Here is a 23,726-nt window from a genome sequence, read left to right on the forward strand (position 1 = left end):
AATGGGATATAGGTAATTATGGTGTTCCTCGGTATCCACATGGTGAGCTTCTGATTTAACGTTAATGTCATACAACATTAAATTATCAGGAAAACATAATATTAGATTATGATATGATTATTACTATTCATGGTTGTTAGAACAGAAAGCAAATTATGTAGATGTTATGACATTACGTACATAAAGACTAGCAAACCACTGTCTTAAGTCACAAATATTTACATAAATTGCATTGTTTAATGCTAATACAAAGTGTAAATCTTGTTGTTTTTTTTGGCAGAAAATTCCTCATCAAGGCATATTTATTATCAGATTAAATTTTGACATTTCTTTAGACATACTGGTTTTCTTATAATAAAGACTAACTCCTGGGGAACGTAAGTTCTGTTCTTGGTTTTCATCTGTCTCATGATGTATTATATTATAAAAGCCATTGCACTCCTGGAGATAGATAACTTCTCAGGTTTTGTTGCAAAAAATTTATAATTTACAAGCAGCGTTCAATGCAACACATTTTTTTTCCTTGGACAACTTCATTTTAAAAAAAATGGAGAATTTGTTATGGGACATCATGGAGTATTTCCACCTCAGCCCATATAGTTTGATGAAGTTCCAATACATGGCAGCACTATAAAAAGCTTTCAAAATGGCATCTGTATCAGAGGTGCAGTCCAAGGAGAGAGCTGTCATTGAATTTCTTTTGGTGATAAACCAGAACACTGCAGATATTCATAAATGCTTGCACAATGTCTATGGAGACAAGCAGTGAACAAAGGCACAGTGAGTCATTGGGCGAGGTGTCTTTCATCATCATAACAAGGTCTCGCAAACCTGTCAGATCACCCTCTTGCCACCTGACCATACACAGCTGCGACTCCTGCAGGTTGTAACGTGCAGACATTCTCATTCAAGGTGACTGACTGATCACAATCACACACCTTGCTGCACAACAGAATGTCTCTCTTGGTATTTCTGAGGCACCTGTCCACCAGTTGTAGCCTCAAACATGTGTCCCTGCTGGGTTCCTCACTGCCCAACAGAAGATCCTAATGAACAATTGTAGACCATCTGTGTGGAACTGTTTGTGATCATCACAATTTTTTGTTGAGCATTGTCTCAGGCAATGAGACACGGGTTCATCACTTTGAACTGGAAACAAAACGACAATCCATAGACTGGCACCACACTACCTCTCCTTCATAGAAAAAGTTCAAAGCTGCACTCTCAACCAGTAAAGTGAGGTGATGGTCTTCTAGGACTCTGACAAGGTTATTCTGTTTTTTATCCTCACTCATGGTGCAATAATCAACCCAGAAGTGTATTGTACTACTTTCAGGAAATTGAAGAAAAACTTCAGCATGTTTGTCACCACAAAAAGTCAAATGAACTTCATCTCCAAGACAACTCAAGGCCTCACACAAATCTGCCCACCCCAGAGGAGCTCATACAACTTCCCTGGACTGTTCTTCATCATTCATTCTACAGCCCAGATCTCTCACCTTCTGACTTCCACCTATTTGGTTTAGTGAAAGATGCACACTACAGTAAACAATATGTGGATGATAGAGAGGTTATTGATGCAGCCAGACAGTGGTTCTGATGCTGACCAGCAGAGCAGTAGCATGCGGGCATACAGCCCCTTCCAGTAAGGTGGTGTAAAGCCATTGCATTGAATGAAGATTATGTCGAAATGTAGGGTTTTGTAGCTGGAGGAGTGAGGAATAAAACAGTGTATTGGGAACCTGAATAAAACCAATGTGCTTTCAGAAAAAAAATGTATGGCATTACTTATTGGCCACCCCTCATAATCATCCCATCCCCTATATGTACGCCTCTTGCTATATGGTTTAGTGAGTATTCATCAGGAATCTTGAAACTCTACCTAATTTTTTAATAAGCCACAGGGAAAAATCATACATTAGACGAAATACCTCTACATCTACACACAAACTCTGCAAAACACTGTGATTTTCATGGCAGTGTGTACCTCCAATTGTACATCATGCTATCATGTTATGGTTTATTCCCATTCCACACAGGGAGCTCAGGAAGAATGCTTCTCTGAGTCATGTAACTGGTCTTTGCAGTTCCTACTGGAGCAACATGAAGAGGGTAGAAGGATATTTTAGATTCTTCACCCAATACTGGTTCTCAAAATTTAGTAAGCAGTCTTTATGAAGATAATTGGTCTCTATATTCAACCATGAACAACGGACCTAGCCGCTGGTGGGGAGGCTTGTGTGCCTCAGTGATACAGATAGCCGTACCGAAGGTGCAACCACGATGTAGGGGTATCTGTTGAAAGGCCAGACAAATGTGTGGTTCCTGAAGAGGGGCAGCAGCCTTTTCAGTAGTTGCAGGGGCAACAGTCTGGATGATTGACTGATCTGGCCTTGTAACACTAACCAAAATGGCCTTGCTGTGCTGGTTCTATGAACGGCTGAAAGCAAGGGGAAACTACAGCCGTAACTTTTCCCGAGGGCATGCAGCTTTACTGTATGGTTGAATGATGATGGCGTCCTCTTGGGTAAAATATTCCGGAGGTAAAATAGTCCCCCATTTGGATCTCCGGGCGGGGACTACTCAGGAGGACATCATTAGAAAAGTAACGTTCTATGGATCAGAGTGTGGAATGTCAGATCCCTTAATTGAGCAAGCAGGTTAGAAAATTTAAAAAAGGAACTGGATAGGTTAAAGTTAGATATCGTGGAAATTAGTGAAGTTCGGTGGCAGGAGGAACACGACTTCTGGTCAGGAGAATACAGGGTTATAAATAGAAAATCAAATAGGGGTAATGCACGAGTAGGTTTAATAATGAATAAAAAAATAGGAATGCACGTAAGCTACTAGAAACAGCATGGTGAACGCATTATAGTGGCCAAGATAGATACAAAGCCCACGCCTACCACAGTGGTACAAGTTTATATGCCAACTAGCTCCACAGATGACAAAGAGATTGATGAAATGTATGATGAAATAAAAGAAACTGTTCAGATAGTGGAGGGAGGCAAAAATTTAATAGTCATGGGTGACTGGAATTCGATAGTAGGAAAAGGAAGAGAAGGTAGCATAGTAGGTGAATATGGACTGGGAGTCAGGAATGAAAGAGGAAGCCGCCTGGTAAATTTTGCACAGAGCATAACTTAATTATAGCTAACAATTGGTTCAAGAACCACGAAAGATGGTTGTATATGTGGAAGAGGCCTGGAAATACTGGAAGGTTTCAGATAGATTTTATAATGGTAAGACAGAGATTTAGGAACCAGGTTTTAAATTGTAAGACATTTCCAGGGGCAGATGTGGACTCTGACCACAATCTATTGGTATTAAACTATAGATTAAAACTGAAGAAACTGCAAAAAGGTGGATAAACTGACAGAACCAGAGGTTGTAGAGAGTTTCAGGCAGAGCATTAGGGAACGATTGACAAGAATGGGGAAAAGAAATACAGTAGAAGAAGAATGGGTAGCTCTGAGGGATGAAGCAGTGAAGGCAGCAGAGGATCAAGTAGGTAAGAAGATGAGGACTGGTAGAAATCCTTGGGAAAGAGTATATTGAATTTAATTGATGAAAGGAGAAAATATAAAAATGCAGTGAATGAAGAAGGCAAAAAGGAATACAAACGTCTCAAAAATGAGATCGATATGAAGTGCAAATTGGCTAAGCAGGGATGGCTGGAGGATAAATGTAAGGATGTAGAGACATATAACACTAGGGGTAAGATAGATACTGCCTACAGGAAAATTAGAGAGACCTTTGGAGAAAAGAGAGCCACTTGTATGAATATCAAGAACTCAGATGGAAACCCAGTTCTAAGCAAAGAAGGGAAAGCAGAAAGGTGGAAGGAATATATAGAGGGTCTATACAAGGGTGAAGTACTTGAGGAGAATATTATGGAAATGGAATAGTATGTAGATGAAGATGAAATGGGAGATATGGTACTGTGTGAAGAGTTTGACAGAGCACTGAAAGACCTGAGTTGAAACAAGGCCCCGGGAGTAGACAGCATTCCATTAGAACTACTGATAGTCTTGGGAGAGCCAGCCCTGACAATACTCTACCATCTGATGAGCAAGATGTATGAGACAGGTGAAATATCACCAGACTTCAAGAAGAATATAGTAATTCCAATTCCAAAGAAAGCAGGTGTTGACAGATGTAAAAATTTCCGAACTATCAGTTTAATGAGTCACAGCTGCAAAATACTAACGCGAATTCTTTACAGATGAATGGAAAAACTGATAGAAGCCGACCTCAGGGAAGATCAGTTTGGATTCCGTAGAAATGTTGGAACACATGAGGCAATATTGATCCTACGACTTAGCTTAGAAGACAGTTTAAGGAAAGGCAAACCTATGTTTCTAGCATTTGTAGACTTAGAGAAAGCTTTTGACAATGTTGAATGGAATACTCTGTTTAAAATTCTGAAGGTGGCAGGAGTAAAATACAGGGAGTGAAAGGCTATTTATAATTTGTACAGAAACCAGTTGGCAGTTATACGAGTTGAGGGGCATGAAAGGGAAGCAGTGGTTGCAAAGGGAGTGAGACAGGGTTGTAGCCTATTGCTGATGTTATTCAGTCTGTATATTGAGCAAGCAGGAAAGGAAACAAAACAAAAATTTGGAGTAGGATTAAAATTCATGGAGAAGAAATAAAAGCTTTGAGGTTCGCCGATGATATTGTAATTCTGTCAGAGACAGCAAAGGACCTGGAAGAGCGATTTAATGGAATGGACAGTGTCTTGAAAGGAGGATATAAGATGAACATCAACAAAAGCAAAATGAGGAATGGAATGTAGTCGAATGAAATCAGGTGATGCTGAGGGAATTAGATTAGGAAATGAGAAACTTAAAGTAGTAAATGAGTTTTGCTATTTAGGGAGCAAAATAACTAATGATGGAAGAAGTAGAGATGGTATAAAATGTAGACTGACAATGGCAAGGAAAGCGTTTCTGAAGAAGAGAAATTTGTTAACGTCAAGTATAAATTTAAGTGTGAGGAAGTCATTTCTGAAAGTATTTGTATGGAGTGCAGCCACGTATGGAAGTGAAACGTGGACGTTAAATAGTTTTGGCAAGAAGAGAATAGAAGCTTTTGTAATGTAGTGCTACAGAAAAATGCTGAAGATTAGATGGGTAGATCACATAACTAATGAGGAGGTACTGAATAGAATTGGGGAGAAGAGTAGTTTGTGGCACAACTTGACTAGAAGTAGGGATCGCTTGGTAGGACATGTTCTGAAGCATCAAGGGATCACCAATTTAGTATTGGAGGGCAGCATGGACCATAAAAATCGCAGAGGGAGACCAAGAGATGACTACACTAAGCAGATTCAGAAGTATGTAGGTTGCAGAAGGCACTGGGAGATGAAGAAACTTGCACAGGATAGTGCAGCATGGAGAGCTGCATCAAACCAGTCTCCAGACTGAAGACCACAACAACAACATATTCAAGCATCTGGCAATTCAGGTTTTTCAGCATTCCTGTGCTGTTCTCTCATGAGTCAAATAAACCTGCAGTCATTTGTGCTGTCCTTCATTGAATACGTTCACTATCCTCTGTTATTCCTGTCTGGTACAGGCACTACACAATTGAGTTATATTCTATGATGGGACACACAGGTGTTTTGTAAGTACTCTCCTCCGCAGACTGACTGCATTTCCCAGCATCCTGCCAACGAAGCAAACTCTGAATTCTGCTTTACTTGCCAATGTGGGAATGTGACCAGTCCATTTTGTATATCTACAAATTCTTACACTCACTTATTTCAAAGAGTTGACTGATTCCAATTATGACCCACTGATATTGTAGTCATAGGAAGCTACATTTCTGCATTTTGTTAAGTACAGAATTTTACATTTCTTAACATTTAAAGCATGTTGCCAGTCTTTGCACCACTTTGAAATCCTTCCAGCATCCAACTGGAAATTTCTGCACCTTTTTTGCGGTAGTGCTCATTATAGTAAACTGCAACACCCGTAAAAAGTCTGAGGTTACCATTACTATGAAACATGTACATCATGGGTCCAAACACACTTCTCTGAGGCACACCTGAAACTATTTCTACTTTTGTTGATGACTGTCTATCAAAGGTAACATTCTGTGTCTCCCTACTGCAATCCATTCACAAGTTTTGTTTGATATATGGGTATATTCCAAGTTTTGTTAGTAAATATTAGTGCGGTACTCATAAGGGAAACTCCCCATTGTGACCCCCATGAAATTTAATAGTAAGATGGCCTAGAGAATATTCTATCAAAAACTGAAAAGCAGGAAAACATAAAGAAGATGTAATGAACCACGAAAATTAAGCAAAATTAAAACAGTGACTGTTGAAACTCAAGATGTGCAACATGAATTGAACTGGAATAGCCATGGCATCATGATTACGTGGCTGAGGTGTTGGACTGTGAAGGAGGAAATTTGTGTGCAAATCTCTCTTGTGCCTCCTCCCCCCCCCCTTTTTTTTTGCACACAAAATTATGAACTGTCCATCCTGTCATTAATGTGTCTGTTCACTATGTTCAAACTTGTGTCTCTACTGTGGTGTAACATCTGTTCGCAACAGTGAGGTGTAAGGAAGGGACCTCCAGATGTATGTAGATCCTATTTGTTCTACACAAGTACCACATGTTATGACTCTGGCATTCTGTTTTGGAAGTTTTGATTCTTGAATTCCTTTGTTGTAACATAGTTCAAACCTGTTTATTTGTTGATTTAATTTCTTTTGGGAGTCTATGCAGCATCTCACCTGCTCTCACTATTCATCACATTTACTTGTGACAGTAATATATTCTTAATACAACTCATATTCTGTAACCAGTATGACAATTACCAAGGCAGAACAGGCACATTAACGACTGGATGGAACATTGATAATTTTGTGAAAAAAAATGGGGCATGAGGGAGATTTGAACACGGATCTCCTGCATTGGAGTCCAACACTATGATCACACAACCATGATGCTGTGGCTCTTGCAATTTGCTCGATGTTACATATCTTGAGCTTGGACCATTCACTGTTTCTATTTTGCTTATTTTTTCACAGTTCAGTACACCATCTTCCTGTTTTCATGCTGGATTTGACAGGCTATGTACTGGCCAATTTTACCACTAACTCTGAGGTTGTGTGATGGGGAGTTTCCCTTGCAAATGAAATGTTCTTCAGAAGTCAATAAATTTTGCATCTACCTGATTGCCTTGATCCATGGGATTTGGGATGTCATATAAGGAAATGATGAGTTGGGTTCTGTGTGACAGATGCTTGAAGAATCCATTCTCGTTGGCATGGAGGAGATAATTCTATTCAAGATATCTCAATGAATTTGATCTAAGAATATGTTGTAGGAGTCTTCAACAGCTGGATATCAGTGAGACAGGATGCTTGGTAGTTTTGTGGATTGCTTCTGTTATCCTTCTTGCAGACAGGTGAGACCTGTACTTTCTTCCAACCACTCCCCACAGTTTCTTATTTAAGGGATATAAAATATATGATAGTTAAAACAGGAGATAACCCATCTGCAAAATCTTCGAAAAAAGACATGGTTTTCGAAATATATTCCTCATTATATGCAATTACTAGTGAAGAGCCCTTATCAGCTTTCATTATAAGAGCCTCATTATCTTTAAGTTTCTTATTAATATTTCTAATCAAGGCCTTGTCATTATACATGAGGCATTAGGGGAAGCAGCCTGACATATACTAAAAATATTTGTTACATCATACGCAATCCTAGTTTGAACAGCACTATCCATTTTTATGCAACCTAAACCAATTTTCAGGTCTACAAGGAAATTCTGCACGACGTGCTTGTTAGTCAAATGTGGTTTAACATTATACTTAAGCCCTTTTTCTAACAGACTAGTTTCTGCTTCTGTAAAATTAATATTAGTCTTATTTAAAACTCAGTGATAAAAGACATGGTCACTTTTTTTAAATTTTTCGGAAGATCTCTCAGGTGGAAAAAGGCAGAAAAGCTTACTGATTTTTTTTGTGCCTGTACATAATACCTTGTTTATTATTCTCTAAGTAGTCATTAATTTGTGACCATACAAGATTGATATTAACATTAAACAAATCATGGCACAATTTTGTAATTTCAAGATAAAAGTCATAAGCCTCTGCATTAAGAGTGTCTTTTTTGGCATAAAGCAATTTTATGTTATCAGAAATTAATTTTTTTACAATAGGCCTGAAGCTCAAAGGATGATTTTTACAATATCTGAAGTTAATAAAAGCCTTTAAATAAGTGGGGACTAATTCACTCCATTCACATTTCTTATTAAAACAGATAGACATGCTGGTATTTAACAATTTTTTCTTTAAGTCTTTATATTTAGATACAGCCTTAGATACCCGGGCAGGCAAAAATCTTAAGGTTTTTAACATGGCTGTTCAATTAAGCAATAATGACATAAAGTTTCATTATACAACTCTGTTACCGCATACAAGTCTTACCCGACATAATGACCCACTCAAAGCACTAAACAGCACAGTTGCATCAGATCCCTGCAAAGTGTTTATTTAGTTACTATCCTGTAGACAACTACCTCATTGTGGATTGTGCTGCTAGCTTGGAAAGTGGAGCATTTTCTTGCACAGATCATAAATTTTTTCTCATCTATCTTGCTGTTTATTTTGTACTACCACTGCTCACTTAGAGATATGACAACACAACTTATCATAGTGTTATCTGAAGGAATAATGAAGGAATAGGTATGGGCTCGCAACTGTAAAACAACAATGAAATGATACAAGACAACATTATTCTTATTTGGTGCACTTTACACATAGGTGCGGCCACTCGAGGTTCAACTATGAATATGTTATGCTGGGTACAAATGATCATTCTATTCTAACTGCTGGTGATATGCAAAAAATATGTATAATAATACCATCTCATTAATATTCTTCATGGTTTCTCCAGTATTTAAATTGTAATGTCTGGTTTCGTTCAGGAACAGCAGTAAACAGGTGAATAATTAGCTTTGTATCCTGTACAAAGTGCTTTCTTTTCGTGCCATTTAAATGATTTTTTTCACAGCTATGCAATATTAGTTCTTATTATATTTGACTGAATTACTTGTGAAATTTATGTGATGCATTTCAGAGCTTTACATAACATATCAACATCTCAAGTTTCAATGAACGATTATTTTCATACCTTTGAATTTTCGAGGCATGGGCACAAAGCCCAAGCAGCATTTGCTTGCACATTTGTTGATGGGTTTTTAAGCAGTGACCAAAGAAGACTGACACCATCAAGTTCTTCAATGATGGACATTGATTCCTTTTCTTTGGCACATTCACCCAGTAGATGAGCAACATTTTCAAGCAGGTCTTCTTTTGACTCAAACAACAGTTCAACCAGCAAGGGAACAACACGTGCTTCACGAAGTGCTTCACGGTTGTGAGAAAGTTTTGCAAACTGCGATAGTCCTCCAATCACATTTGTCAACACCTGTTCAAATTGAGTACATATATTTGGGTTCAAGTCTTAAGGAAAATAATTGTTTAAAATATAATCTTTGTTTATAATACTATGTGAAGTGGAATAAATACGCTTCTCAAAATGAGTTCATTCAGAGTATCAGTAAATATTCAACTTGTTATGCTTTTTTCAGTTTCTTGTAAAAGAACCCAATAGTTTATTATTGATTATTATTGACTGATTTCTGAATTCTCTATATGAAGAATGTTTTTCAATCTATAAAATGCAATGCTTGTGAGTAACAACAAAATGTAATACACTGCATAAGTTAGTTTATTCCTTGCCTCTACTTTCCAGTGAACATTAAATTTTTCAACTTTGCAAATAGTGACATTTAGGACAACATTCAACCATATGAAATATTTACAAATTACCTCAAGAATTTCTGGTAGAAAACATTCTTTGCGACAAATAGGATTCCTTGTCACAAGACAAAAGCTATGTAGCTCTCTATATTCATCTTGTAAAATAGCAATCAAAACTTCCACAGCTTCAAGTTCATCAAATCGCTGAACATTCTCAGAATTAAGAGCACATTTCCATATTGCACCTGTCACAGCAGCTAAAAGTAATCTGTCTGGATGAACTTTGATGGTTTTGGCAAGCTTGACTAAAATGTATAAGCCATCAGCCAGCCGAACCATATTTCGTGTAATGTCACCCTCTGCACACTGTTAAAAAGAAAAATATTAGAATTTGCAGATGCTAAAGCAAAAGAAATTTGTTTCAATTTTTGAAAAACCAATGTAATTCCAAACAGAATTAATAACTCACCCTAAAAATAGCTGATGCTGAGTGCTTTTTCAGTTCTGCACTTTCAGAAAAAAGATACTGAACAAAATCAGCTATCATCCCATGATTCTCGAATGCTGACTGGTAACTTTTCTGAAAGAAGGTTAATCTTCATGTCTGTCAAACTTTCAGGGCAACCAGCTATTATAACATTTTAACAGAATGCTGTACTGAATAACATTACTTTTGTTAAAGCACGCAGAAAGTAGATGGTGACTGGAAGCAGACTGCAGAAATCTAGTGAAAAGAATGAAACTCGATAATTTACCACTTCATAATATTGTTCAGCCTTGCCACTCACGCAGATGATACACTTGAAAGGTCTAAGTAAATAAATTGTAGCTAACTGGTGTCTCTTAAATAGGGGTTATTTGTATAGCTTTCTTTAGTTAGATACAATTATCATTAGGAGAATGATACATCCTGATTTCGCTCTGGAAGTGATTCAAAAGATCACAGAATCCACACAAGTTAGCTATCGATAATCTGGTCCTATGCAGCTGGTATGAATCAGACTGTGATAATTATTAGAATTTTTGATTGTAGATTGATGTCCTGCAGCATTCCACAGTAAATACTGGCAAGAGTGTGGGCTGTATTCATTACTACAAAGAAAACAGATTCTAATTTCCACATGAGATATTATAAAAAGCATTCTGTCTACTCTGTGGTATAATGCATGATCATATGACAAGAATGCCATTTTTCTGCATGACATACACTTCTGATGCACTTTATAAACCCAAAGGATAAGGAACAGTGGTTCCTTATACAACGTATGAGAGCCTCTCTATCAAGTACACCAGGTACTTGAATATACATCACCATACAGTAATTGTAATGCAAACAACCACTGAAATTATTTGTAAAAGAAGATTGATAATTTCATTGTTAGCTACCTCATGGAAAAGATATGCATCATTAGTGTTCCATGATTTCACTTCCTTTTATTGCAATAAACTGAAATCAAAGTGTTCACACTTGATACACTAATGTCGAGGAGTCATTGAATCAACTGAATCTTCTCAATACCATTTGCATGCTTATTTTCTTACACAGTATGAGACAATTTCCGGTGTTACCTTGGTGTATGTGAAGTAACACATAATGAGGTCTGTGACCACATGAATGGCCACCTTCAAAATGTGGTCAAGAGACAGCTGAACTATTTACTTGCTGAGCATGCGACACAATATGATGTGCTTGACTTCAACGACTGCTTTGCAACCCATGCCATTTTGATTATTTCTACCAACTCCAGATTTATTTTCCTGAATTTTACAGGTGCAGATTCTCCCCAAACGTATCCTTCATTCTCACATAACCAGTTCACCTGCACAATTCTTTCCATTTTCTCTGTTTCTCATTTTCCCACACACCACAGCTCTCCCAACACTGCACTTAGCAGCCCACCATCGTGTTGCTGCCACATCTCTGCACACTTCTAAAGGCAGCACTACAGAATTTTCCACCACTCATACCCAGCTAGAACTCCCCCTTCTTACCTACACTACTCAACCCAGCAGAGATTGCTTCTCACTGCAGTGACACCACGGTGCCCAGAGATGATAGTGGGCATATGTGTGTCAGTTGTGTGTGTGTGTGTTTGTGTGTGTGTGTATGTGTATGTGTGTGTGTTTGCCTCTCCTCTGTATAGTGGCCTGGGGGTGAGAGGCCAAACTATGGTGTTGAGGTTGACATGCAGCAAGGAGTGGAGATAATGGTGCTGCCCGGTGGTGGCTAGGAAAAACAGCTGGAATGTAAAACATTTTTATAAAACTTATGCTACAATATTCACAGTGCTTTGCTGCTGTGGACACATTCTCTCAAGCATGATGTATGGAGGCACTGCTGACAGCTGTAGAAGCCAGCTGCAGGTTGTGTGGCTGGCTGTAATGTCTGTGCCCAATGATGCTGGCACTTTTTTAGCCCACTCAGCAATGCATGCCCCAGTCTGGGCAGTGTGGTGCCATGTGACATGTGCCAGCAGTATGATCGACTGCCAGAATTGTTGTGGAGACTTTCAAGACCCAGAAGAAGAGCTCACCCCATCGGTTGATGGAGCATGTGGCCAGTGTTGGTATGTAAGTGGTCGTGCCCTGCCCCAGACATGAATTGTTGCCCATCAAGGCAGAAGTTCAGCTGCTGCTGTAGTGAGCCTGAAAGTGCTCATCCATCATACAGTGTTACATCCCCATGTGGTGGACTTCCAACCACGTACAAATCAAAACCTCTGTGGCCCAACAATGAAGTAACCACCTGCCCTGTTCCGTGTCAGCTATGTTACCAGGATTGTGAGGTGTGGCCCGGCCCCCTCATGGCAAGTAAACAGGCTTATTGATAAAATTGGCACACAAGTTCCTCATCGGCTGTCAGATGCCCGTGGCTTTCAACATAGCCATAGCGGAGCTGCTATTTCCACAGAAGTGTGCAAAACACAGTGACTGCACTACATCTGCAAAGGACTTTGTCCAAAAGATCGACTTTTAAATGTGCCTGTCTGTCACACAAAGCCTCTCCACATGGTGAGGAACAACCTTGGCTTTGCTGGCCAGTAGAACAGTGGCTGTGCAATGTTCAACTTCGTTTCCTCCGTAACCAAGGCTGACAGGTGAAAGGTCTGCCCTGTTGTTACAGTCCATACCATTAATTTTTAATTATTCCACTCTCATGCAGTTCCAAACATCAAGCTCCTGCAAGCTTACCTGGTTCATAGCAGTTCACTACGACAGCTTCAGTAATGTTTACAGAATAAACGCAGTGCAGAGCCACTTGCTGGAAACAGTGTCATGGCTCCAGGATGTCACATGAACAATCCTGACCTTCTATTTTACCTAAGTACAACAATTGCACTTTGCATGTGACAGGATCCATATGCACTAACAGGGTCATGCAGATGGTAATGCTCTCCCTCTCACGATGTTCAAGTTGTGATAGTGATTTCACCGCATGACTACTACCACATTCTGTGTTCAGTGTTACCTCCTATGTCTCTACTTGTACATACTTCCCCGAGGTTCCCCACTTTAAGCGGTAGGCATGTATGATGTAACATTTGAACCTGGCGCACTCATTGCTAATCAGAAGTTGTATTAGTACATGCTATAAAGCTAAATCCATCCTGACCTCAACTGCTGCTGTGTGGTAATACAATGGCCAATTCAACTTGTCTGGTTCAACTAAAAGTTTCAATTGCTTTCGCACTTTCCCCAGGTCTACCAAGAACTGATCTGGCATTAACAGAGCTGGACTCAGCTACTCGTGTGTTGCACCTAAGACTGCTTCCTGCACCTGTTACCACAACCTGAGCATCCCAACAAGCTATCAGCTAAAGACTGCAACAATCTTGCTATTGCCACTCTCTTATCAAAAGTTTACTGCTAAGCCAGCAGACACTGTGATTGAGGCAGATGAACTGGCATAGGTAGCGCAAATCATAGGTGAAAACATGCCATGGAGGGTGCACATTGTAAGTAGTATGGATAGACCTGCTGTCGGGAAGGTTTAGCTACGGCAGGCCATAAGCCGAGCTGGCCAGTGCTTGCAGCGAGTTCACCTACCACGGACCTTTCCTCACGCATCGTGCTGAGTGTTGTTGCCTAGTGCTCAGTGGACAGCCACATGGCCATGGACTGAGTTGTCTTGGGGCATGCCTATACAAGGGTTCTAACTTTCTGCTTCCCATAAATTGACTCACATGATGAGTTTTAATTTTTCTTCTTGGGGTTCAATTTCCTGGTCATTATTGAGCCACTGCCAACCAACACTTTAGTGTGGCAGCATTGTCACGCCTGTGGAGGCACTAAAGTGGTAGTGAAGAATGTTCTTATGCATGTGACACCCCAGATATTGTTTCCATTCTCCTAGTGTTACTTTTTGGCCACTATTGAACCAGCATTTCTCCAATGCTGGCAGGAACAATTGCACCCACAAAAGGAACAGCAGTGACAGTAGAATGGCACTCACAGTAAGAATGTTGGAATATTGAAAAAAGTTGCAAGGCAGGTGTAATAAAAAGGAGGAATCTAAAACACTTTGTGATGGCAGTCCTTGTATCAAAGAAAGACAGTTATTTACAATGATTCTGATTTAACACTTTTAAAAGATAAAAATATGACTTAATAGACTATAGGGATAGAAAGAGGAGGTTTTTGAATTCTGTTCTGATGAGGAACTTTGACACAACCACAATGATAGTACTTACAACTGGAAGTGAATGGTGAAATACGTACCTCAGTAACATAAGTCATGCAATAAAATCTGAAACATTGCAGGAAATTTCTATCAGCACAACATACCTCTAAGGCACATTCTTGTAGAATCCCTGCAGTGGGTATTATAATATCTGGATGAACTGATCGGAAGAGCTTTGCAAAGAGAGGTACACAGTTTGCTTTCAGCATTTCTTTTTTGTTTCTGTTAGACACTGAGAGTGTCCACAGGGCCTTTATGCTGTTACGAGCCACCTCCACTTGCTTCACGTCTTCAGGCGACAGTGCTTCAACAGGAAACTGCAAGGCAGTTGGGTTGATGTCAAGTAAGTCAACCTGTGATGAAAAATACATATGCGATTAAAAATGTCATTTTCAGCGTATAAAATTAACAGATTCCTGTTATGACCAATAAGCTACACACAAAACTACATTAGTAATTGTATTTTACATCTCTGTACATTATCAAATAAATGAATCTGCACTTCTAGCACATGGAATGAATATGTTGCTGGAAACAGCAGTGCAAGCAGCTGAGAAGTGGCTCAATTTGCTAAAACTTTTTAGTCAGATTTTGACTCCCAAACAAATGGGAACATGTTGGATCCTTGGGAATGGAAATTTTTATAATTGATTTTGGTCATCAATGTAAGGAGATATGACAGTGTATAGTTCTTTTTAATCTCCATATTCTGTGCTTCTTACCTATGGTGTATTACAGGTAAGGGTGTAAATAATGCTGATGGTGATCAATCTTTCAAACTGTGTATTATGTTTGACAGTCATTTTGGTGGTTTTGAAGAGAAGGTATGTATTTCCTGGCAGAAAGTACTTTTTATTTTGTTCAATAGTTAGCTCAAACTAACTACCAGTAAAACATTGTGAGAACAAAAATGTGTGACAGCCACATGCTTTGTGACAAGTAGGATTCTACTTTAAAAGTTTTTACAGTGGAGCGAGTGTGCCTGGATTCAGTAGAAGAAAATGAATCTTGAAAGAAAGAGGCTAAGTACTTGTGAAAGTGTTTTGAAGTACACAAAGTTTAATAGAATAAACTTGTCCCTAAATACAATAAATACTGAAAGGTAGGATTAACCATCTAACTGCTGAACTGCTCCTGACGCTCTTGCTAAACCACTCCTTCAGGCTGAGTTGTTATCAGCTAATCTGCTACCTGCACTGAGTGCCCTGCGTTCATGCAGCTGCGTGACACTGAGTTACTGTGTTAGCAGAGACGGCCCTTGTAACTTGAGTTCTGTCCCTGCCAAGACTAACAAAATTTAGTGATTGTTAAGATTATTAAGATAATTTTTACTTGGAAGCTTCTCTATGGACTGGGTACTTCAATGCTAAAATCACATATACGTTAAAATTACTTATTTTGTTAAGACTTAACACGCAGTTTTCTACATGAACTAAGTAATGAATAATAGCGATTTTGTATGTCCATGAAGATTTGCTTGTGTTGCGTTCCATTCACTAGAAATATCTAGAAATTTGAACTGTTCAGTTTCACTAATCATATGCCCATTCTATGAAATTAAAACATCAGGTTTTAGAAACTGTAAAAACTGGGACTTTCTTTGATTTAGCGTTAGTTTATTTTCTACAAGCCATGAACTTAGGTCATGAACTACAGTGTTTGAAACTGAGCCAATGTTGCACACAACATCCTTTACTACCAAGCTAGTGTCATCAGCAAACACAAATATTTTAGAGTTACTCATAGTAGTAGAAGGCATATCATTTATATAAATAAGGAACACGAGTGGTCGCAACACTGATCCCTGGGGCACCCCCCATTTGACTGTACCCCACTCAGACCTCACATTACAGCCATTCTCAACACTGTGAATAATGAACTTTTGCTGTCTGATGCTAAAGCAATAGGTGAACCAGTTGTGAGCTAGTCCCTGTATTCCATAATGGTCCAACTTCTGGAACAATATTGTGTTATCAACACAATCAAACACCTTAGTTAAATCAAAAAATATGCCTAACATTTGGAACCTTTTATTTAACCCATCCAGCACCTCACAGAGAAAAGAGAATATAGCATTCTCAGTTGTTAAACGACTTCTAAAGCCGAGCTATAAATTTGATAGCAAATTGTGTGATATAAAATGATCAATTATCCTTATATACACTACTTTTTCAATAACTTTAGCGAACACTGGTGGCATAGAAACAGGTCTAAAACTGTCTAATTTATCCCTTTCTCCCTTTTATAAAGCAGCTTTACTACTGAGTATGTTAATCACTCAGGAAACTGATCATTCCTAAAGGTAAAAATTACAAATGTGGCTAAATACAGGATTAACATGTGCAGCACAGTACTTTAATATTCTGTTAGGCACTCCATCATATCCATGAGAGTCCTTAGTCTTCAGTGATTTAATTACTGACTCAATCTCCCCCCTTGTCTGTATCACAGAGGAGTATTTAAGACATGAATCTCGGACAGGCATTTGCCAAGAAAGTTATACGATTCCCTGTAGAAACTAAATTTTTGTTTAATTCCGCAGTAATGTTCAGAAAATGATTGTTAAATACTGTACATATATCTAATTTATCAGTAACAGAAATATTTTTCATATGAACTGACTTTATATCATCGACCTTGTGCTGCTGACCAAACAATTCTTTCACAACTGACCATATTGTTATAATTTTATCCTGTGAATTAGCTATTCTATTTGCATACCACATACTCTTTGCCTTCCTGATAACATTTTAAGCATCTTACAGTGCTGTTTGTAATGGGCTACTGTAGCTCCACTGTGATTACTTCTAATATTTTAATATAATTCCCGCTTTGTTCTACATGATATCTTTATCTCACTAGTCAGCCACCCAGGCTGCCTTTTACTGTTAGTGCCCCATTTAGAATGTTCTAATGGAAAGCAACTCACAAAGAGCATGAGAAATGTGTTAAGGAAAGTATTATATTTGTTGTCTATATTATTGGCACTATAAACATCCTGCCACTCTTGTTCTTTGATGATGTTTAAAAATCTCTCTATTGCTGTTGGATTAACTTTCCTACATAGTTTGTAATTATATGTGGCATTTGTTTGAGTACAAAAGCCTTTTAAAGTTAAAATTTGTGCATCATGGTGTGAAAGGCCATTCACCCTTTTACTAACAGAATGCCCATCTAGTAATGAAGAATGAAAAAAAAATTATTGTCTATGGCTGTGCTACTGTTCCCCTCCACCCTACTTGGAAAAAACGCATTCTGCATCAGATCATATGAATTTAAGAGATCTACCAAAACTCTTTTTCTTGCACCATCACATACAAAATTAATATTGAAGTCACCACATATAGCTAATTTTTGATAATTTCTATAAAGTGAATCAAGAACCCTCTCTAGCTCGAGCAGAAATGCTTGGAAGTCAGAGTTAGGGCACCTATAAACAACAACAATTAGAAGTTTAATTTCACTAAATTCAACTGCCCCTGCACAACACTCAAATATCTGTACAGTGCAGTGCTGTGATATGCCTATGGACTCAAATGAAACACTGTTTTTGTGTTGTAATATCTCTTTATATTCGATGAATTATTCTGATACAATTCTACCCTTGAATGACGTTTACTAATTTTCTATCTTCATACTCGCAGAATCCATGCGCGACGTAGTTTCATACAATAGCTATGCCATGAGCAGAGTAGTACTCTCTCTGGTGGTTGTTAGAAGAAAAAAAGCTTCTGAGATTGTCTTCGTGCCGAATAGCCTGAGCTTTGTTTGAAGAATTGTAATCTGAATATTGCGATTTATGACAGAAGATAACTGATACGAAATTGTAGGATAAAAAGGGAAATATATATATTGCTCCTTCATACAAAAGGTGTGTATTTGACATTTGAGAATTAACGACATTCATCGATATATTGTGTAGTTGTTAATCAGAAGGGAACTTCCGAAAGGCTATATACGAACCTTCATTTAATAATCCAAGAGCTCCATTACTTCTTCGGAAGGTTAAACTTCATCAAAGCCAAATATCTGAGGTTTCCCGACTGATCATACAACGCTCCCAAAATTACAAGGCATTTTATTCGTCAAATTAGCAGACTGCCGAAAAGCACGAGCCTCCAGAGAAGAAGAATCATCGTCTGATTTCATTCTAACAAGTAAAATTTCTGAATCATTTTGAGTGACTGAGTTATGATTGTGTTTCCTATTATGAATGATTGATTGCTCGAACGAATTGAGAACTACATAATTACATAGATAGGAGGAAAAATTAAAACATACATGGCTACTCCCCCACTCCACAAGGAACTCCTTGAAAAACAGCCAGCTAATCTGTATCCTGGTAAAGGAAGCCTCTGAATTGTCAAATTATTTAAGTGGTGCTCTGATATACCAATAATTTCAGAGTCAACATCTATAAGCAGTACATTAACTTTAACTCTAATACTTCTTATATTTAGGTGAAATACGCTGATTCCTTCTCTACTTGGAAACATGACATCCTCTGAAGGTGAGTCCATAGAGGGACTTCCTTTAAGCAGGTATAACTATCAGCTGACATCAATCTAAAAGAGATGCAACTGTAACACCAGCTACTACAGAAAATTTTTCATGAGTGTTCCCACCACTACCAGTGCCACCTAAACAACAAGGCCTCACAACTCAACTATGACGTCATGCAATCCATCGAGGCATTTAGCGTCAACCCTGCCTTTCGCCAAATCATTGCGCTAACACTGTTTTAGAAACGATTACTATAACACAGTAATAGATGTTAAGACGATCGAGCTTGACTATAAATGAAATTACTATGAGTTGATTTGTTATCTTGGGGGGAAAAAGCAGAAGCATTTACTGTTTTCAGCTGTGTCAGATATAGAATCATGAAAATTTTTTGTGCTTAACACAACTTTGGCAATTCCAGGCACTAAAGGCTGTCAAGCTGTAAGAAATGACATTACTGAGACTTAAAGCACTTTCTTTTTTTCCTAAGGTATGTCAGGTCTAAAATAGCATACGACACTGAAGGAGATGGCAGAAGAAAGTGCTAATTAACAACAGCATATTTTGAGTTATTGTATGTTACATGTTTCATTAATTTGAAAGACAAGGACATAATCAGAGTAGACAGTGCATTCTGATGGCACACCTGAAACTACTACCTCCCAGAACATTGTGTATTGGGAAACAACAGATAAAGTTATCAGTTTAATCCTTAATTGATGGCTAGCATTTTCTTCCAGCAACCCCTTCAATTGTACCAAAGTTTTTATTTACACTGCACACTTTTATTCTCGTAACACTGACACAAACAATATTGTAGAATATACAGTTTACACATCTAAACAATGTTCAACAAATAATAATATACATCCATAACATATTTCAAATATATGGTTTGATGTAAATTGTAAACAATAAAAGTGGAAAAAAGATTACTGATAACTCTTACTAAACCTATGAGCACAAGCAAAACATACAAAGTCTATTGAATTGCATGAAACAGCCCAGCATTATTTAACAATGAAAGCATTTATTTTACATTACACTTATGGAAACATTGCACAGATTAACAAAGTAGCAGTCCTCATGAATGTAACCTTGTTTTCATTTGCTATGTTCATTTCACAGACATAATGACTGATGCCACAGCCCCTTAATAGTTAATGTCAGTACAGATGGTAATATTTACTCAAACTCTATCACATTTGCATTTCTAGATAGCAAAGTTTTTTCTACAAAACATTTTAAATATTAACAAGTGTGGTTCTCAATTATTGTGCTAATGGGCACAGCACAATATGTAGGGAAGATAATAGATTTTAGTCTTCAAGTTGAAGATCACATCCCACTAACAGGTTTCTACACAAATAACTCTCACACAAATACAAGAAGAAAAACAAGACAATCCAAATTCATGAAACATAAAGGAAATACAAACATGACACCCTTGTCCAACCACACTTAACTTTCAAAGCAGGATCAACACAGCACATTGTCAAAGACATGCAAATACGTCTCACCAAACTCTACAAAATGGCAATGTGGCAAAGAATGCTGTGAGATAATAAGCGAATGAGAGCGATCTTAAAGACAGTAAAGTTGCTATCACTGCATCTTGAATGTGAAACAAGAGTACACACAGCAAGTAACATATTCAGAAAATACAATGCAGCACAAAAAAAAAACACCAGAACTAAGAAAAAGTACATATTAAAACTTTAGGAATCCAGGAATTTACTAGTTCAAATATAAAAATGAAAAGTGGTGCATATGACTAGAACAATATTTCACAGAAAAGCAGATAACATCTCAGGTCACTAGTGTGGAACAACTCATTTCACATTTGTGTGGTAAAATACACTTAAAAACTTCAGCAAGTAGCCATATGTACAAATTAATTTGCAATGTGAATTTAAAATGGCTCATTCCAAATAATTATGGTTTAACATGCAAAATGATCCATGGAACATGAAACTAACTAAAACTGTAACACTTCACATCAGGGACAAGAGTCAAAGGTATGGGAATAACAAGTGTCAGCAAAAGCACACACCTCATCCATCCAGAAAGCAAAACTCAAACAAAAATAATAGAAAATAGACATATCGTAAATAATCTGGTGGATATCAGAAACCAAATATTCCACGGTGAAAACAATAGGAGGAGCAAGACAAGTAATTATGACTAGATGCACTTATCTGCCATTCCTCTTACCACCTAACAACTCACTCATACAATCCCACACCCACACTATTTGACATTTTCATACTATCTGAAACCACATCAACTCGCATCAAGGATAAGAGTCAAAGGAATTGGATAAAAAGTGTCAGCAATAACACACACACCATTCTTAAGGAAAGCAGCACTCAAAGAACAATAGCAATTAGAAAACTCTTAAATGACCTGTTGGATATCAGAAACCATATATTTTCAAACAGGGGCAACAGTCTGGATGATTGACTGATCTGGCCTTGTAACACCAACCAAAACGGCCTTGCTGTTGTGGTACTGCGAACGGCTGAAAACAAGGGGAAACTACAGCCGTAATTTTTCCCAAGAGCATGCAGCTTTACTGTATGGTTAAATGATGATGGCGTCCTCTTGGGCAAAATATTCCAGAGGTAAAATAGTCCCCCATTCAGATCTCCGGGCGGGGACTACTCAGGAGGACGTCATTATCAGGAGATAGAAAACTGGTGTTCTATGGATTGGAGCGTGGAATGTCAGATCCCTTAATCGGGCAGATAGGTTAGAAAATTTAAAAAGGGAAATGGATAGGTTAAAGTTAGATATAGTGGGAACTAGTGAAGTTCGGTGGCAGGAGGGACAAGACTTCTGGTCAGGTGAATACAGGGTTATAAACACAAAATCAAATAGGGGTAATGCAGGAGTAGGTTTAATAATGAATAAAAAAATAGGAGTGCGGGTAAGCTACTACAAACAGCATAGTGATCGTATTATAGTGGCCAAGACAGACACGAAGACCATGCCTACTACAGTAGTACAAGTTTATATGCCAACTAGCTCTGCAGATGACGAAGAAATTGAAGAAATGTATGATGAGGTAAAAGAAATTATTCAGGTAGTGAAGGGAGACGAAAATTTAATAGTCATGGGTGACTGGAATTCGACAGTAGGAAAAGGGAGAGAAGGAAACGTAGTAGGTGAATATGGATTGGGGCTAAGAAATGAAAGAGGAAGCCGTCTGGTAGAATTTTGCACAGAGCATAACTTAATCATAGCTAACACTTGGTTCAAGAATCATAAAAGAAGGTTGTATACATGGAAGAATCCTGGAGATACTAAAAGGTATCAGATAGATTATATAATGGTAAGACAGAGATTTAGGAACCAGGTTTAAAATTGTAGGGCATTTCCAGGGGCAGATGTGGACTCTGACCACAATCTATTGGTTACGAACTGTAGATTACAACTGAAGAAATTGCAAAAAGGTGGGAATTTAAGGAGATGGGACCTGGATAAACTGAAAGAACCAGAGGTTGTACAGAGTTCCAGGAAGAGCATAAGGGAACAATTGACAGGAACAGGGGAAAGAAACACAGTAGAAGACGAATGGGTAGCTTTGAGGGATGAAGTAGTGAAGGCAGCAGAGGATCAAGTAGGTAAAAAGACGAGGGCTAGTAGAAATCCTTGTGTAACAGAAGAAATATTGAATTTAATTGATGAAAGGAGAAAATATAAAAATGCAGTGAATGAAGCAGGCAAAAAGGGATACAAACATCTCAAAAATGAGATCGACAGGAAGTACAAAATGGCTAAGCAGCATGGCTAGAGGACAAATGTAAGGATGTAGAGGCTTATCTCACTAGGGGTAAGATAGATACTGCCTACAGGAAAATTAAAGAGACCTTTGGAGAAAAGAGAGCCACTTGTATGAATATCAAGAGCTCGGATGGAAACCCAGTTCTAAGCAAAGAAGGGAAAGCAGAAAGGTGGAAGGAGTATATAGAGGGCCTATACAAGGGCAATGTGCTTGAGGACAATATTATGGAAATGGAAGAGGATGTAGATGAAGATGAAATGTGAGGTACGATACTGCGTGAAGAGTTTGACAGAGCACTGAAAGACCTGAGTCGAAACAAGGCCCCGGGGAGTAGACAACATTCCATTAGAACTACTGACAGCCTTGGGAGAGCCAGTCCTGACAAAACTCTACCATCTGGTGAGCAATATGTGCGAGGCAGGCGAAATACCCTCAGACTTCAAGAAGAATATAATAATTCCAATCCCAAAGAAATCAGGTGTTTACAGATGTGAAAATTACCAAACTATCAGTTTAATAAGTCACAGCTGCAAAATACTAATGCGAATTCTTTACAGACGAATGGAAAAACTGGTAGAAGCCGACCTCGGGGAAGATCAGTTTGGATTCCGTAGAAATGTTGGAACACGTGAGGCAATACTGACCTTATGACTTATCTTAGAAGGAAGATTAAGGAAAGGCAAACCTACGTTTCTAGCATTTGTAGACTTAACGAAAGCTTTTGACAATGTTGACTGGAATACTCCCTTTCAAATTCTAAAGGTGGCAGGGGTAAAATACAGGGAGCGAAAGGCTAATTACAATTTGTACAGAAACCAGATGGCGGTTATGAGAGTTGAGGGGCATGAAAGGGAAGCAGTGGTTGGGAAGGGAGTGAGACAGGGTTGTAGCCTCTCCCCGATGTTAATCAATCTGTATATTGAGCAAGCAGTAAAGGAAAAAAAAGAAAAATTTGGAAT

The 23,726-nt window shown here is 38.3% G+C and overlaps 1 protein-coding gene across 1 annotated transcript in view; it reads right to left on the reverse strand.

The window, feature by feature from the left end:
• LOC124798938 (armadillo repeat-containing protein gudu-like) overlaps positions 1-23,726 on the reverse strand; it is a 114,497-nt gene that overhangs the window by 35,147 nt on the left and 55,624 nt on the right. The window contains exons 5-8 of the mRNA XM_047262472.1: positions 14,582-14,830; positions 10,266-10,376; positions 9,866-10,162; positions 9,165-9,461 (exon numbers count right to left, since the gene is read on the reverse strand). Coding sequence (XP_047118428.1) covers positions 9,165-9,461; positions 9,866-10,162; positions 10,266-10,376; positions 14,582-14,830 — 954 coding nt within the window. The remainder of the gene's footprint in view (positions 1-9,164; positions 9,462-9,865; positions 10,163-10,265; positions 10,377-14,581; positions 14,831-23,726) is intronic.

This window comes from Schistocerca piceifrons, chromosome 5 (genome assembly GCF_021461385.2).
Source record: "Schistocerca piceifrons isolate TAMUIC-IGC-003096 chromosome 5, iqSchPice1.1, whole genome shotgun sequence".
NCBI lineage: Eukaryota > Metazoa > Arthropoda > Insecta > Orthoptera > Acrididae > Schistocerca > Schistocerca piceifrons.